This window comes from Phoca vitulina, unplaced genomic scaffold (assembly GCF_004348235.1).
Source record: "Phoca vitulina isolate PV1807 unplaced genomic scaffold, GSC_HSeal_1.0 scaffold13, whole genome shotgun sequence".
Taxonomy (NCBI): domain Eukaryota; kingdom Metazoa; phylum Chordata; class Mammalia; order Carnivora; family Phocidae; genus Phoca; species Phoca vitulina.
Window position 1 is genome coordinate 37,668,679 of NW_022589716.1, and position 16,988 is coordinate 37,685,666.

Consider the following 16,988-nt stretch of genomic DNA (forward strand, 5'->3'; position numbering starts at 1 on the left):
CGTAGTCTGAGATGCAGCATTACCTAATAGTTGACTTTGGGCATGCTTCTATTTCATCTGAGCCTCTGTTTCCTCATTGGCAAAGTGGGAATGATAGTAGTTGCTGTATTGGTTGTTGAGATGAATAAAAGAACCTATGTGAAGTACAGAATCCTCTCCATAGTAAGCACTGAAATTATCAATTACTATCTTGATGATGAGAAGACACTTTGTCCCTGGTCTAGCATCACTGGAGATGCAAGACATGTTGTGATCATCATGTCATCTTTAAGGCCATTGTGACTGTGTCATTTGTAAGTCACATCCCTGCCTGACAGATTGAAATAGGGATTTAGCCATAGGTTAGCACTGGAATATTTTTTTTTCTTCTTTTTTTTTTTTTTTGATTGACACAAAAGAGCATCCAGTCTACTAAAACAAAGAAAAACCATCACTGGTATTTTTATTTCTAAACGTCCCAGCAGTGCCCCATAAGCAATGACCTTTTCATTTAACTCTGTTTAGGGTTTGATGCCTATTTTACGTCCCGCACACTTGAAAACAACAGAAGAAATGTATGGTTTGCTGAATACTGGGAGGAAAACTTCAACTGCAAGTTGACGATTAGTGGGTCAAAGAAAGAAGACACAGATCGCAAATGCACAGGTAATTTCATTCTAGTTGTCCTTCTCCTGGTACTCTACGTGGCCAGCATTGAAATGTCTGCATAGCTGACAGAAGGAAGCTTGGCTGGAGACAAATTGAAAAAATAAATTGAATTTTACTAGATTGTTCAGAAAATGGAACAGGAGCATAAGTCTTGCAGGACAAGAGTAGAACAGACAAAATTGTATTCTGCCTGTCCATCTAGCAATAATTGACATTTTCATCGATTCTTGGAATTCAGAAGGTCCTGTTGCTTTGAATGTTCTCAGTGATAAATATTAGTTCATGTTTTAGCCAGGAGTATGAAGTCATTTTCACATAGACGAAAATCCAGCAAATCCCCTATCAGCACCGGATTTAACTCTTATCGTGGACCATACTGTGTATTTGATTAAAGAAACAAAATACTTGGGTTTAGAGTAATGAGAATTCCAGTGGATTTCCATAGCATCCAAGTTAATGAGTCACCTGCTATTTAAAATATGCTTAAAAATACTTGGGAGGGGGCACCTGGCTGGCTCAGTCAGTAGAGCATGTGACTCTTGATATCGGCATCATGAGTTTGAGCCCCATGTTGGACTTAGAGTTTACCTAAAAAAATACATAGGCAGCCTCGTAGGTAACCTTGCATAATTATTCCAAATTAAAAAACGTGTGTGTATGCCATGCATATATATGTACATGTATGAAGTAGTCAGAAGATAAAATTAAACATTCATTGGTGTATTCACAAATATTTATTGAGCAACTCCTTCCTGTTCACAATACTAGGCACTGTGATCTGATGGTAAGCAAGCCAGGTAAAGACCTGGCTTTCATGCTGCTCAGAGGACAGTGGGGGAAAATTGATGTTATCCCTGTGATCTCTCCATGAATACATAATTATAAACTGTAATAAGCATTCTGAGGGTTATATGGGCATATAACTAAGAAGTTTCACTTACATTGAAGGCAGAAGCTGTCTCAAAAGGCCTTCTTGAAGAGCCGGTAGGCATTGGCTAGTTAGAAAGGGGGAAGGGCAGATAGAATTTCTCATGGAGGAATAACATGACAAAGGGCTTGTAGCAGGAGCAATTATGGTGCCTCTGAGGACATAAAAAACAGAATTACCTGACTGAAGTACAGTGAATAGGACAAATGTGTGAGCTGAAGCTGCTAGTGGAGAGATGTGGACAAGGAATAAACCATGTGGGGACATACGTGGAATTTGGTCTTTACCGTAAGCGTACTGGTACCAGCGGTGGTGGTGGTGGTTGCAGAAGCATGTGACATGTTCTACCATCTTACCACCTAGCCCTATATTACATAGCAATACCCAGTTTCATACTTCAGTAGCCTTTATCATTTGTAGCGATGACCTTGAAATACCACAAAACGCTAAAATGTTATTCTAAATGATCTAAAAAACTCACTCATGTCGGATATACTGATACTTAGTTTATCTTTGCAGTGTGGGTCTTTGAATATTGGTCATCCAGATACAGTAGATTGGCCCATTCAACAGACACCTATTAATGAGGAATAATGCATGCAAACCATGGTCCTAAACACATCAGGAATGGTGTGAATATGCCTTTTCCTCAAGGTGTTTTTGTGAAGGAGAAGATAAGATAGGAACAGAGCTATGAGTAAATATAATGATACAAAATCAATATTACATAATTAGATAAATAACTCAGTAAATTACAATACCAGATGAACTATATTCTCTATGCCATGGTATATAGCAACAGTGTTTTCAGACATATGATCTTTATAATATTGAAGGGAGGGAGAAAAAAATTATTTCAATGTTGACTAGACCTGGGTGAAACAAAACTCTCAAGAGGAAACTGAAAAAAATTAGTTTGACATCTGGATAATTTGTCTATATGACAAGGAACATCCAGGTACACTAGAAGTATCTTGATGATTAATGATAGCAGTTTTTTGGTTTCTTCTGACATTTTGTGTTCTGTAGAGTCTGGAAGGTGGAATGGATTGTCTTGTGGCCATTAGGATTGTTCTAAGGCCAAGCCCCACACTTTTAATGTTTTGACAACACTGTTTTATCTGTAATCACATTTTCATGCTGATCATCAAGAATTTGGGTTCATAAAAACAAGCTCATTATCTAAATCATTATCTTTCAAAAATGGATATAGAAGTGTTTTTTTTTATATCCCATTCATTCCATGTAAAAAAAAATCTGTGATCACATTTACTAAATTATCTGTGACCCAAAATTATTTCAATACTGTCTCTGCCATCTTTCCTTCCTTACCACTTTCACCATTGTAAGATGTGCCCTACTGAGTGAAGATAAACACTACTAACCTCATTGTGTCCCTTATTCCTGTCACTGGATATGAGTACATGGGTGGTCGTATGTTTGTTTCTTGTACCGCCTTTCCCCAAAGCCAGTGAATCCCATATTCTGCTTTGGAAGTATTCACAAATTACTATTTAAAAATTGTGACCTTTAGAAACAGTTGACCCTTGAACAACATGGGTTGGAACTGCACGGGTCCACTTAAACAGATTGTTTTCTATAGATACAGTACTATAAATGTATTCTCTTAAAATTTCCTTAACATTTTCTTTAGAATACTTTGTTAGAATACAGTATGTAATACCTATAGCATTCAAAATATGTGTTCATTGACTGTGTTACTGGTAAGGCCTCCTTGCAACAGCAGGCTATTAGTAAAGTTTTTGGGGAGTCAAAAGTTACAGGTGGATTTTGACTATGCAGGGGTTGACACCCCTAACCCCCCATGTGCTTCAACTTGGAAGTGGAATGATTGGAGAAAAAGCATGCTGAGAGGGAAGGAAGAGATGGAGAGAAGTGACAGATTGAATTGTATTGATAAGAGTTCTTGAGACCATGGTGAGAAATTAAGTTTTAATGATGGAAAAGAGTGGATGGGAGAGGGGAGTTTTGATGGGCTTAAGGATGTAGATGATAAAGGGAAAGATGCTTTGGTAACCAGGTTTAGAAACACAGAAAGAATGGTCACGTTGGAAAGAAATAACCCAATGAGGAAGCAGGCTAAGAAGTCTGGCACTGAAGACAGCAAGTCTGGCTCTAGACAGCATAGACAGTGGATGTTCTGAGGACTGCAGAGAGCAGCCCACCTTGCAGATCTCCCTCTATGACTGGGTTCTGCTAAAGAATAAGAAAGTCTTAAAATACTCCTAGGATTTGGGCACAAATTAAAATGCCAACTTGTTTTTCTATATCTTTTTACATAGCCTTTTTAGCCATAATGAGGTATTTATTATATATTAGCTCCAAGTAGATGATTGATGAGTCAATCACCTGGCCAGACAAGCTTTGAAGGTGAGGTGTGGGTCCCATACTAGTTGGAGAGAGCAGATTTCTGCAGTCAGGGAATAGCAGTGAGTTCTGAAAAGCCAAGGTGGTAAAAAGTCATGGAAGGAAGAATAACTGATGAAAAAAATGATATATTATTAAACTGTGTATACTTCATAATTTAACTTGGAGCTAGATGTGCCTGAATTCTTATAGAAACTTACCTGAACAACCGGGCAATTTTTATTCCTATAAATTATCCATATGCATTTAAATGCATATGTTTGTCTCCTTCAAATATTTTAAGAACATCCAGCTTTGCTTGATACCCAATTCCTAGTTCTCTCAACCTTAAGAGCTAGTCATTCTTCATCCTACCTTCCCTGGTGATTCCCTAATTTTTACTGATACAGACTAAGATTTGCTGGTGACCCATCCTGCTCATGGGTTATCTTGACTGACTTCCCCCAAGGGGACATACAGTTAAGTTTTTTGGTGGTTTAAGCTTTCACAGAAAACACAAATTCTTGACAGATACTATGCTGTTTCATAGTAGACCTAGATTTTGTCAGGGACATAGTGCTAGCTACACACACACTAAAGTCCTTCTAGATACTTCCAGAATAAAGTAAGTTCTAGATACATTACAGAATAAAGTCCCTCTCAATACTTCCAGAAGTATACTTCTAGACTATTCGTTGTTTGAGGGCAGAAAGCTCAGATGTGATTTTTCTTTTTTGTGCTTCCCAACTCCCACCTCACTAGCTCAATGTGTTTACCCTTAACATTTGCCAGTATATTGTTGACACAAAGACCAGTTTAGAATATGATCTTTTTGGGAATGACATGTTTTTATGGAGATACCAAGGTTAAGGAAAGAAGGAAAAGTATACAGGTGGTGATATCCCTGAAAAAGAGATTTGAGGCCATCCTGGAGTGCAGAAAATCACTCTAGCAAAGTGTTTAAGAAACCAGAGTTTTTGGCATGAAAGAGGCCTGGGTTTGTGTTTTAGAGCTATCCCTGAATGCTCCCATGAAAGATTGGACATTATTTAACTTCTCAAAGCCTTTTCTCATCTTTGAAATTGGAATAATAAAGCTTTACACCTTAAGTTGTTGTAGGGATTACATTAGATAACTTACAGAGGAACTAAAATGATACTGGCATATTAAAGCTCTGTAATGGTGGGGCGCCTGGGTGGCTCAGTCGGTTAAGTTTCTGCCCTCAGCTCAGGTCATGATCCCTGCATCCTGGGATTGAGCCCCACATTGGGCTTCCTGCTCAATGAGGATTCTGCCTCTCCCTCTCCTTTCTTCCCTCTGTCCCCGCCTCTCGTACTTGCTCACGTACTCGTGCGCTTTCTCTCAAATAAAATCTTTAAAAAATAAATAATAAAGCTCAGTAATGGTAACAATTACCTGCCATTTGGAGCTGAATGCAGTTGCCTGTGAGGGTTTCATGAAGATCCTATTGTCACATGTTAGTGATACAGAAAATCAGGGTGTATATCAAATCCTTTCAGGGAATTGAATAAGCATGTAAATATAGACAGAAGTTTTTCATTGGGATACACATTGTACAGTGATGTAAGGAGGTATCCAAAGTTTACAGACAAGTGGCATGCAACTTCATGCTGTGATGGAATATGAAGCTCAGGGTTTCAAGAATTTCAGTGCCATAATGTAGAGTGTGTGTCTAAGCATCCCTGGGCCTTGGACTTGACGGACACCTCATGTACCAAGTTTCGTACCATTTTTATCTCTGACATGCTTTCTTTATGTGGTTGATAGCATCTCTAAGGTCTTTGCTCTCAAACCCATTTTTTTTATTTTATTATGTTATGTTAATCACCATACATTACATCATTAGTTTTTGATGTAGTGTTCCATGATTCATTGTTTGCATATAACAACCAGTGCTCCATTCAGTACATGCCCTCTTTAATACCCATCACCAGGCTAACCTTTCCCCCACCCCCCACCCTCTAGAACCCTCAGTTTGTTTCTCAGAGTCCATAGTTTCTCATGGTTCCTCTCCCCCTCCGACTTCCACCCCCTCCATTTTTCCCTTCCTACTATCTTTTTTTTTTTTTTAACATATAATGTATTATTTGTTTCAGAGGTACAAGTCTGTGATTCAACAGTCTTACACAATTCACAGCGCTCACCATAGCACATACCCTCCCCAATGTCTATCACTCAGCCACCCCATCCCTCCCACCCCCTACCACTCCAACAACCCTCAGTTTATTTCATGAGATTAAGAATTCCTCATATCAGTGAGGTCATATGATACATGTCTTTCTGTGATTGACTTATTTCGCTCAACATAACACCCTCCAGTTCTATCCACGTCGTTGCAAATGGCAAGATTTCATTCCTTTTGATGTCTGCATAATATTCCATTGTATATATATACCACATCTTCTTTATCCATTCATCTGTCGATGGACATCTTGGCTCTTTCCACAGTTTGGCTATTGTGGACATTGCTGCTATAAACATCGGGGTGCACGTACCCCTTCGGGTCCCTACATTTGTATCTTTGGGGTAAATACCCAGTAGTGCAATTGCTGGGTCATATGGTAGCTCTATTTTCAACTTTTTGAGGAACGTCCATACTGTTTTCCAGAGTGGCTGCACCAGCTTGCATTCCCACCAGCATTGTAGGAGGAGGGTTCCCCTTTCTCTGCATCCCCGCCAACATCTGTCATCAAACCCATTTTTTAAACTCAGAAGGATGTTCTGAGAATCTGAATGTGCTTGCCTATTGCAGCCCATAAAAATTATCACTCTGTCATATCTTATGACTTACACAGAACATTTGCCTAACTAACATTACTCTTCTGCCAAATGTCACTTTATGGATACTGATTCATCAGAGTTACCTCTTTACTGAACAGAAGGAACTCAGCATTTAGAAATCCATCATCCCATGAAGGGACAATTTGACTTTCAAAGATTTGTTTTCCTTTTGAGATGACAGAGGATGAATAAATTGATGACTTTTTAAAAAAATAAAAAAATCGTTTTCCATTTCTAGTGCTTGCAAGTCACACAATAAGCAGATTCGATTTTGATTTGAGTCCCTAATCAGTGGTTGCTGTGGACAGATACTGGAGGCTTAAGAGCATACCCTGGTAAATGTTCACATTTGGGGAGAATCCTTAAACTGTCTTTTTCTTTATACCTCACTTCTCAAAGCTAATAATTTAAGTAAAGGTCACTTTCTTAGTGGAGCCAAAAAAGTCTTTTAAGAAATGCTGTTAATGAATAAACCATGTATTTCTCAAGTTTTCATTCATTTCACATGGGACCCAGGCCCATCAGAGCCTATATAATTTAACCAGTCTATCAAGACAAAGGAAGAACACTTGAGTAAGTCAAATGCCTTGAGAATATATGTGCAAAAAGCATTTATGACTATACTAATTAATTTTTCCTGCCATTTTATTTTATTCTGAATTGACCTTTAATTGTTATCTAGGTGTTCTATTGCAGCACCTAATATACTCAGCATGACTGAGGAATCCACATCTAAGTGTTACAGATAATGTCTAACCCCTTGGTGCTCTTTTTGAAGTCCTTTTGATGAGAAGCAATATAAAATACCATTTTTATACCTTTATGCTTTTTTAAATACAAGTTCAAGGCAGATTAATTATGACTTAGCATGTAGCAGCCATTATGGAATTGTGTTAATATGTTCTTTGTTAAAATTTTTATTCTGACTTACTTCTAGAAATCAAAATATTGGTTGATGTTTCTCTTGCTACCATCACCCTTAAGTCTGCCCCTACCTCCTTCCTCAATGGCTGGTTTCTGTGTGGTAAATGGAACCATATAAGCCAAATTAATATTTCTTAATTTATTCATTTAAAATGAAAAGTAAGTATTAAATGTCTCAGAATCTTCACAGAAAGGTTAGGGTATTACTCTTTTTCCACTGGTCTCAACGAGTGTTGTGAATGGAGCAGTCCTTGTGGTTTTATTGTTTGGAAGACCTTCTGCAACAACCATCAGGAAACCTTACTACTTACAAGACTTTGAGATTACACAGCACACCTGGGGCCACAGAGTGGGGTGATGGGTAGAGAGAGAAAATGCTCATCGCCTTGTGGTTCTACTTTAACTGAGAGCCGGGGGGGGCCCATTGGTTTATTCTTCACTGGTGAGTTTAAAAACCATAATACTGGGAATTTGAAGTGCAGATAGAGAAAAGGGAAGTGACCCAAACTGTCAGTTATTGAAATCAACCAAGATCTAAAATAAAGGAGTCTCACTGGGGAAATGTCCCAGGACCCTTGATCTGTTCCTATGGCTGGCAGCATGTTACAAAGATAGCCCTCTCTGTAAAGGATGCCTCTGCAATCAGAGCTTAAGGCAGGCACTTGCATTACAAAAAAAAAAAACAAAACAAAACAAAAAAAACCTGTCAGGGCTTCTACTAAAATCCACCTGTGATGCCAACGGATCGAAGTCCATGATGAGGACATTAACTTCTTGGGTAGCTGATAAGCTGAAAGTCAGGGGTAGAGCACATTATAACCCAGAGAGTACACAACTAAGTAGGATTATAGTAGCAAACCCTTTAATAATTACAGAGGTAAGAGTCTGAAATCCAGTCTGTAACCATTGTCCTAAACAAGGAGGGTTCATCCATGAAAATAGGTCCCTGATCTCTGGGGCCCACCCTGATAATCTGTTCAAGGATTTGAGTAATACTGTGAAATACTTTATCATGTTGGGCCATCTGGTATAAGTAGGTTTGAACCTGTCCTGAGTTAATAGATGATTCCGTATGTCCGCAAATGAGTTTCTTAGTCCTCAGAACCAGTCAATTCAATCAAAGGAGGCAACGATGCAATTGGATTACCCATGTTAGGCCTATATACTACAGGTACTTAATAAGAGGCATTTCTTTTTTTTTTTAAGACTTTATTTATTTGAGAGAGAGAACGCAGAGGGAGAGGGAGAGTGAGAGGGAGAAGCAGACCTCCCACTGAGCAGAGGGACCCTGAGATCATGACCTGAGCTGAAGGCAGATGCAACTGACTGAGCCACCCATGTGCCCCTCAAGTTGTCCCACTTCAGTTTGCAATTCACGAAAAGGGGAGTTTTAGTTCTCAGTGATTCCCAGTCAGAGGATTAGACAAAAATTGGAAACCTTAGTTTGGAAAATTGTAGTCAGATATTGAAGGAAATGACACGAATTCTGTATACAGTCCAGGCTACAGGTAAAAAACAAAACCTCAACAATAATAGAACTAGAGTTAATTTCCACAGGCGTATATTATAGTTCGTACTGACCTATCTTTCCACCTACAATTACCCCAGTTTCTATCGAAGATAATCGTAGTAAGACTAATTCGTTTGCGAATTCAGTTCAGTTTCATTCAGTAAAGTTTGGCCTGTGCACATAAACTTATGTAAGTGCAGGGGCACCTGGGTGGCTCAGTCGTTAAGTGTCTGCCTTCGGCTCAGGTCATGATCCCAGGGTCCTGAGATCGAGCCCTGCATCGGGCTCCCTGCTCAGCAGGAAGCCTGCTTCTCCCTCTCCCACTCCCCCTGCTTGTGTTCCCTCTCTCGCTGTGTCTCTCTCTCTTTGTCAAATAAATGAATAAATAAATCTTTAAAAAAAAAATTAAAAAAATAAGTCTGCCTTATTAGAATCTTTTATAAGGAATTTCAGATGGAACTTTTAACAGCCTCTTTAGGCTAAGAAGCCAAACCAAGAACTTGACATCAGACTACCTGGAATACCTATAGATGTGGGTGGATTCCTGTCTTCTTGAGGTCCCAAATATCCTGAGGTTTCTGGACCTGTCAGGAAGTGACCTTCCTTACTCACCTGGTAAGATTTTTGCTGGGAATCCTGAAAGCAAGGTACCAACCTTTTCTCCAGGGGGCCTTAATTGGCCCTTTCAAGTCAACTTTAGTTCCTTAAAGCTGTCTGGTCATACCTGAATCTATGCATGCCTCTCTCAAATAGGATATTCTGATCAAGGCCTTGGTAATACAACCAGTGTTTCCAACTGTGTCCTGTTACAAGGAGAACAGATTCTTATTGCACTTATGCAAATAACTATATTACCATGAAAATAAGAATAGTCACTGAGCGTTCCCAAATTCTGGAGGGATCAGGTAGAGAGAAAGACCTAAATGTTTCATCTTCACTCACAAAGATATATTCTAAATTAAGTGTAAGTTATAAATAGCTTAGGAGGACAGGTCTCTTTATATCTGGGAAACAAAAGATTAAAGAACCAGCAATATTTCACACAAAAATTCATGAAAGTTATAATCATCCTTATCAGTTCATTCAATCCTGTGTAATTCTTGTTGATCTTTTGTTGGCAGTTTTATGAATCAGTTGTTTCCTTAGAATTCTTACCCAGTTCTGTTATGATCCAGAAGTAAGCAGAAACTTAACTCTAGAGTACTTGTCAGAATTCTTTCCATGAACTTCTCTTTAAAATGAAACACTTCTGCAAAATCATCACAGTGTAATAACTATAAATGATAAAGACTTAAGAATGGCCATGGTTAATGATGAGAGTTCATTAACAAGGAAATAAGGCTGTTACTGGGACACAAACATTTTAAGATGATAACCAGAATTATAAGTGATAAAAGTGTACTAGGACATGTCAGATTTTTAGGAATCTTGTACAATTTCTAGGATACTTATATTAATAACATTTGCCTATATAATATAACTTAAGGTTTATCATCCCTTATTTGACAACTTCCCATATAATTTAACATATCAAATAAGCCTAATTCATTGTAACATCCATCTCTCTCTGTCTCTCAATTCTGATAAGGAGAGAGAAGACACTGTGACACATTCCAGGAATTCTCTGGAAAACCCCAAATTCAGTTGAAGGTCAAAAAGACTTAAGTTAGAATTTGATTTGAGTGAAGTTTGTCAAAAACATAAAAAGGTTTGGACACTTGGTCGAATAGGATCATAGGTCATTTTGAAACAATACAGAGTTTTCCATTTAACCAAAGTGACCATTGAAGACTTTGCAGGCAAATACAAAGAGTTACATAGTTTGTGTGTGTATGTATGTATGTATGTATGTGTGTGTGTGTGTGTGTGTGTGTATGTCTTAAAACAACTAGGTCTTTTAATAGAGAAGGACCAGGCTTTTTTTTTTTTTTTTTTTTTTTTTTAAGATTTTATTTATTAGAGTGTGCAAGAGAGAGCACAAGCAGGGTGAGGGACAGAGGGAGAGGGAGAAGCAGGCTCCCCACCAAGCAAAGAGCCTGATGTGGGGCTCTCCCAGGACCCAGGATCATGACCCTGGTTGCAGGCAGAAGCTTAACCAGGTCAGCCACCCAGGCGCACAAGAAGGACCAGCCTTCTTAAATAATCAAAGACCTGTTAATAAACACAGGAAAGTATTTTGACAAGACACAAAATCTTTGTTTTCCAGGCAGATTACTTCAAAGGTAAAAAAACAAACAAAACAAAACAACCCTTGCTCTCACAATATCTTATCAAGAGCAGATCAGTAGTCTAAGAAAACTTGTCCTTTTAGCAGAAGAAAATGAAGTTTAATTTTACATGAATATACTTGGTATTAAAGCTTAATTTTAAAAACCTCATAATAACAATACAGTTTTTAGTCAATTTGACCACACAAGGTAAATTTCTTTCTTCCTACCTTTCTGTACCATTTTGTCCTTTGTTTTCCTCATTCCCATGGTAAAACAATGTTTTCTTTTAGGACAAATTTACTTTTCTTTCCTCATAACAAAAATGTATCATCATACCTTTTCTTTTTTTTTTTCGTACCTGTTCTCAGCCAAAAACACATCCTACTTTGCTTGCATACAACTGTTTCCCTTATTTCCAGTAGCTTTAATGACATATATTGGAATTTTTTAACTCTCAAAATCCTTTCTTTCTAGTGAAAACTAGTTGTGTTGTGAACTGCCTATTAAACTAGCATTCTTTAGATTGGCGAATATATGAATATACCTCATAAATTCTAAAGACATATGACATGACCTTGAAAAACATTTGGGTTAGTTTCTGTTACATTTCCGGGATTTAGAAATTCTTAATCTGTAAGTGCTTATTTTTAAGCCATTAAATAGAGCTCTTTTACAAATTTTGGAAATACTTTCCAGAGGTAGGGAAAATACCATTATCTGTAACATACATACATGGACCTACAGAAGCAGACAGACACCAATCTCTTGCTTTCATTCCAAAACGTAGCCATGAAGCAGGCATCATCCAAAACTCACCAGTTTCTAAGTAATCGTGTCTCTGGCAGACAGAATGAGTTAAAGTTACCTGCTTAAAAGCTTTTTGCTAATGTTTGTGGAGAAGACTTTTAAGTTTTTAATTTATCCTTGACAAGTAATCTTAATTAAGGAGGCTGTGATCTAGAGACTTTCTATCAGTTTGTATTTTATTTATTTTTTATTTTAAATTTTTGTTAGTTAACATAGAGTGCAAAATTGGCTTCTGAAGTAGAATGCAGTGATTCATCACTTACATGCAACACCCAGTGCTCAACATAACAAGTGCCCTCCTTAATACCCATCACCCATCTAGCCCATCCCCCACTCACCTCCCTCCATCAACTCTCAGTTTGTTCTTGATCATTAAGAGTCTCTCTCATGGTTTGTTTCCCTCTCTCTCTCTTTCCCCCCTTCCCATATGTTCATCTGTTTTGTTTCTTAAATTCCACATATGAGTGAAATTATATGGCATTTGCCCTTCTCTGACTGACTGACTTATCAGTTTGTATTTTAAAAAGGCCTCTTTCTCTTTTCTTTTTTCTTTTTCCATTCTCCAACAAGTTTAGTTCCCTCCTGGGGTGTTTACATTTCAAAGACATGGTAAGATTTTTATCTTGAAGGGACAGAGAAAGGAAATGTAAGTTTTCCCCCTAGGAGTTTGAGTGCCTTTTGAATAGCTTTGGAAGTCCCAATTAAAATGCGGTAGCCTTGTAATTAGGGGGAGTACCCTGTAGAGAATAATTATCTGGACAGAGGGTCAGATGGGACCTCTTCAGGGTGGAAAATGAAGAGGGCGTCTTTTGGGTCACTCTGGTCATGGAAATGATAAACCCCCGTGGACCACACCAATTTTGCACAGCAGGAGAAAGCCTTTATATTAATGTTTTCCATTCACTGTGAACCATACAGTGATCACTCTTTTGGGGAGGATGGACAAGGGGCCAGGCAATAAATATCCAAGTGAGGAGAGGGAGGGCCCTGTTAGGAATATCAGTGGCTCCAGACACCTTTGTCTTCCATTTCCCTTCTTCCTCACTAGAGGCCTCCATAACCTGGTCAGCTTTCCCCTGAAGGGCAGGGATGATTCATTTTCTTAGTTCTGCCCTGATTAGGGGAAAGCCAAGGGGACTCAGAATGTGCTGTATCTTGGTGGAAATGAGCAGAAAGCCCTGATGGATCTTTAAGAGAGTTACAGGGACGCCTGGGTGGGTCAGTCAGTTGAGCCTCCGAATCTTAATTTCAGCTCAGGTCATGACCTCAGGGTTGTGGAATCCAGCCCTGCATCAGGCTCTGCACTCAGCAGGGAGTCTGCTTCAGATTCTCTCTCTGCCCCTCCCCCTGCTCGTGCTCTCTCTCTCTCTCTCACTCTAAGTAAATAAAATCTTAAAAAAAAGATTATTTTAAAAAAAGTTATAGATTTTAGAGTGTTAAGAGATACTAGTCAGTTGATGCATTTCCGCAGCCATAACAATTGAGAGCCCTTTCCAAACAAGTAAGAACACCTGCAATACGAAGTTAGTTCCCCTCTCTTCTTGTTGCAGAAAATCTTGAGCAGAGATTAGAATTTCACTTAAGGTATGGTTTGTGTATGTGGGTTTTTTTTTCTTATTTTCTACTTCTTGACTTTTCTCCTATCTTAATCTTATATATTATTGCTGGAACATTTTAGATAATGTCACCTTGAGACCTCTCTGTGGATGGCTGCTTTCTTTCCCAGGGTGTCCTGAGAGACTTCTTCCACTAGTGTGATACGCACAGGGTCTTTGGGGAAAGCCCCTGGGCCTCTGGAACATAAACCAGGGTCCTGGCATGTTGGTAAGCATGGCATTGATTAACACCCAGGAAGTGTCCCTTGGGTTTTGCATTTATCAAGGAGCTGGTGTACCTCCTCGTGGTTCTTAGAAGCCGGGCACCAGCTGTTCAGCACATTTATATCTGACTGTTAAGTTTTTAGGAATGTCATACCTGGGGTGGACCCAGAATATCTCATCTGGTCAGAGGACAAAGAGCAATAAATAGTAGTGAGTAAAGTAGTGACACGGAGACTGTGAGGCCTTTGTTAGGTTTTCCCTCCTGTGATGTCACTGTCTTCTGGATATAAGGCTATTTCACCCTTCTGGGGTAGGACACGTAGTCTGGGCACGAACCACAAACTCAGTGGTCTCAGGTAGAGGTCTCCTGTCCTCCAGCTAGGGGAATCTTTTCCTCATGCCTCTGGCGCAGAGCCTCTCCCTGGGTGGTGACAAAACCCTTGGAATCCAATCCATCCTCCTTAGCTCTCCTTGGCCTTGAGGCCTCGAGGACCTCTACACACATTAATAGTCAATTAAGTCCTTCTAGTTAGTAGTATAACAGTCTCGTTTGACCATATGGCCTTGATCACAGTGCTCTGGGGAGATCATTGGATTTCTGCGGCAGCTGTAACCTCTTGGCTTGGATACTGCAGGCAACGCATGACACAGGCAGCATGCGGGCGCACACAGCAGCAAGACAGACCCCAGGCAAATGGTGCTCCTTTCCCAGGTGGCAGTACCCACCTGAGTTAGGTGGTTAGTAAGCAAGTTGCAGGTACAGGGCATTCCCCCCCATTAACTGCAAGAGCAAACATACAATCCTGCTAGTTATACCAATTGTTTTTGTGCTGGTGTCAGACTCTCAATAACCAGTGTTGTGATTGGACTGGACTTTGGGGTTCTTACTATGATTTCAAGACACCCTTCATCAAACACCATCAGGAATCTGGGAACAAATATATGTTTATTACTTAAAAGACTGGAAATTACACAACATACCGGAGGCTACACAGCAAGATTGCAGGAGGAGAGCAAGAGAGAACGCGCATGCACACATGAGCCTGGGGTTCTGCTTTATGAGGGCTGAGGGCGGGGGCCTACGGTTTCACAGGCTCACTCTTTATTGGTGAGTTTAAAACACAAGAGTGATCGTTTAAAGTGCGGGAAAAAGACAAGTGGCCCAAATGGTCACTCACCTAATCAACCAAGATCTCTAAAACAAAGGAGCCTCAGTATAGGGAGGGGGCCAAGTTCTTTATCTAGTTGTGTGGCTGGCAATGTGTGTATTGGAGATTGCCATCTTCGAAGTGGGTTCCTTTGCAAAGCATAACTCAGGAAGCTTCTGTCTGAATTACAAAACAGAAAATAAACTGCCAAGACTTATGCTGCAGGTATATAACTTTGTGGATCTAGTACAGCATTTTATAGCATCTATTTGTGTGCATTTACTAGTAGAATTTAGATAGATGAAACAATAAATATGGAATTCCCCAAGTTAGAATTACTGAATGTCATATCTGAAGTCCTCATTGTTCTTGGAAAACTTCTTTTAATTCTTTCTGAAACAGGAGTATTGGATAAAAATCCCCATGTCCATAAAAGATGATTACATTTCTATACATTTGGTTCCCATATGGAAGTCAAAAAAAAAAAAAAAAAAGGAGGCGGGGGGCTTTAGTGTAACACTAAATGCCATGTTTGTTCTATGGCTTTCCCTTTAATGCACTTAGATATGAAAGCATATCTTCTGTATTATTTTAAAATCAATACGGTTATCTTTTTAAAGGAATTTAAGAACAAAAATGTGGCTTCTTTTTGATGGGCAGCATCTCAGTAGCTATGTCAGTTATTTCACCAGATAAATTTGAGAGAAGGTGAGCAAGATGGTGGCAATGTTTGATTCTGAGAGCAATGATTAGTGCAGCCTCTCTGATAGTTATCTATTAAAGTAGGTACAACTCTCAGGCCACAAAACTAGTCGTGTAAAAAAATGTAACTTCTGACTGTTTTCTATAGTTTCATTTTGTTTTTGAGACTCTATTCTAATAGTCGAAATTTAATCCATCTTTTTAGAGTCCCTCATTCCACCCGATCAATGGGGTTAAACCATACTTATAGAGGGCTTTTTCAAGGCCAGCACATAGGAGTTGCTTACAAGGTCCCTTTCCTCTGTGCCTTTGGCATCTCTCCATGACTCCTTACTGGGCATGAATCCACCTCCTGGAATGTCCCTTGCCTGTGCTGGCCCTTAATAGTGGAGATGTAAGGTGACTACAACTGATTCTTGGTCCTGGCCTCACGGCTTCTCCAGGTTCAGTTCTGATTTCGATTACTTCCATAGCCCTCCTGTGACCATGGTGGGGGAGATGACCGTTTAGGACCCTTTCCAAGGACATACCCCAGCATTCAACTTTGTGCTTCCCCTTGGTCTCTTCTTTCTCCTCTTCCATTCTGTGTCTGTTAGGGGCTGGGGGAGGAGGCTAACTTAGATCCAATCCTTCCAATCCTCTTATATATGGTGTACACTGTGTGTCCTGAATCCTTCAGGACTTCAACTTTTGAAGCTCAGAGCCTGGTACTGATCACATGATGCTGGCTTCTAAAACTCAAAAGTCAGTCTTTTTTTTTTTTTTTTTCCTGTTCCCATGTGTTATGTTATAAACTGACTAAAAAGAGTGAATAAGAGCTATGGCTTCCAAGGCTGAGAGATAGTCACAAGGAAGGAGGGAGGGAGGGAGGGAGGGAGGAAGGAAGGAAGGAAGAAAATGAAAGGCACGTTAAAATAACATAGTAACATAGAAGAATATTGCCATACAACACTATATTAGCACAACCCAAGTATAAGAGGTATGGATGGCAGGCCAGATCCTTGTCTCCACTAAATAGTGCAAATAAAGCACTAAACTCCTAAAGCTCATTTTCTTAAACCTTGACCAGATACCCAAGGTAAGGGGCTGGCTATCTTCAGCCTTCTGATATAGATGTTTATA

The 16,988-nt window shown here is 39.4% G+C and overlaps 1 protein-coding gene across 8 annotated transcripts in view; it reads left to right on the forward strand.

Moving 5' to 3' along the window:
* GRM7 (glutamate metabotropic receptor 7) overlaps positions 1 to 16,988 on the forward strand; it is a 906,130-nt gene that overhangs the window by 558,541 nt on the left and 330,601 nt on the right. For all 8 annotated transcript variants that reach the window (XR_004300388.1, XR_004300389.1, XR_004300390.1 and 5 more), the window contains exon 5: positions 505 to 645. Coding sequence is in view for 4 of the 8 variants with exons in the window: in XM_032411836.1 (XP_032267727.1) it covers positions 505 to 645 (141 nt within the window). In the remaining 4 variants the exon portion in view is untranslated. The remainder of the gene's footprint in view (positions 1 to 504; positions 646 to 16,988) is intronic.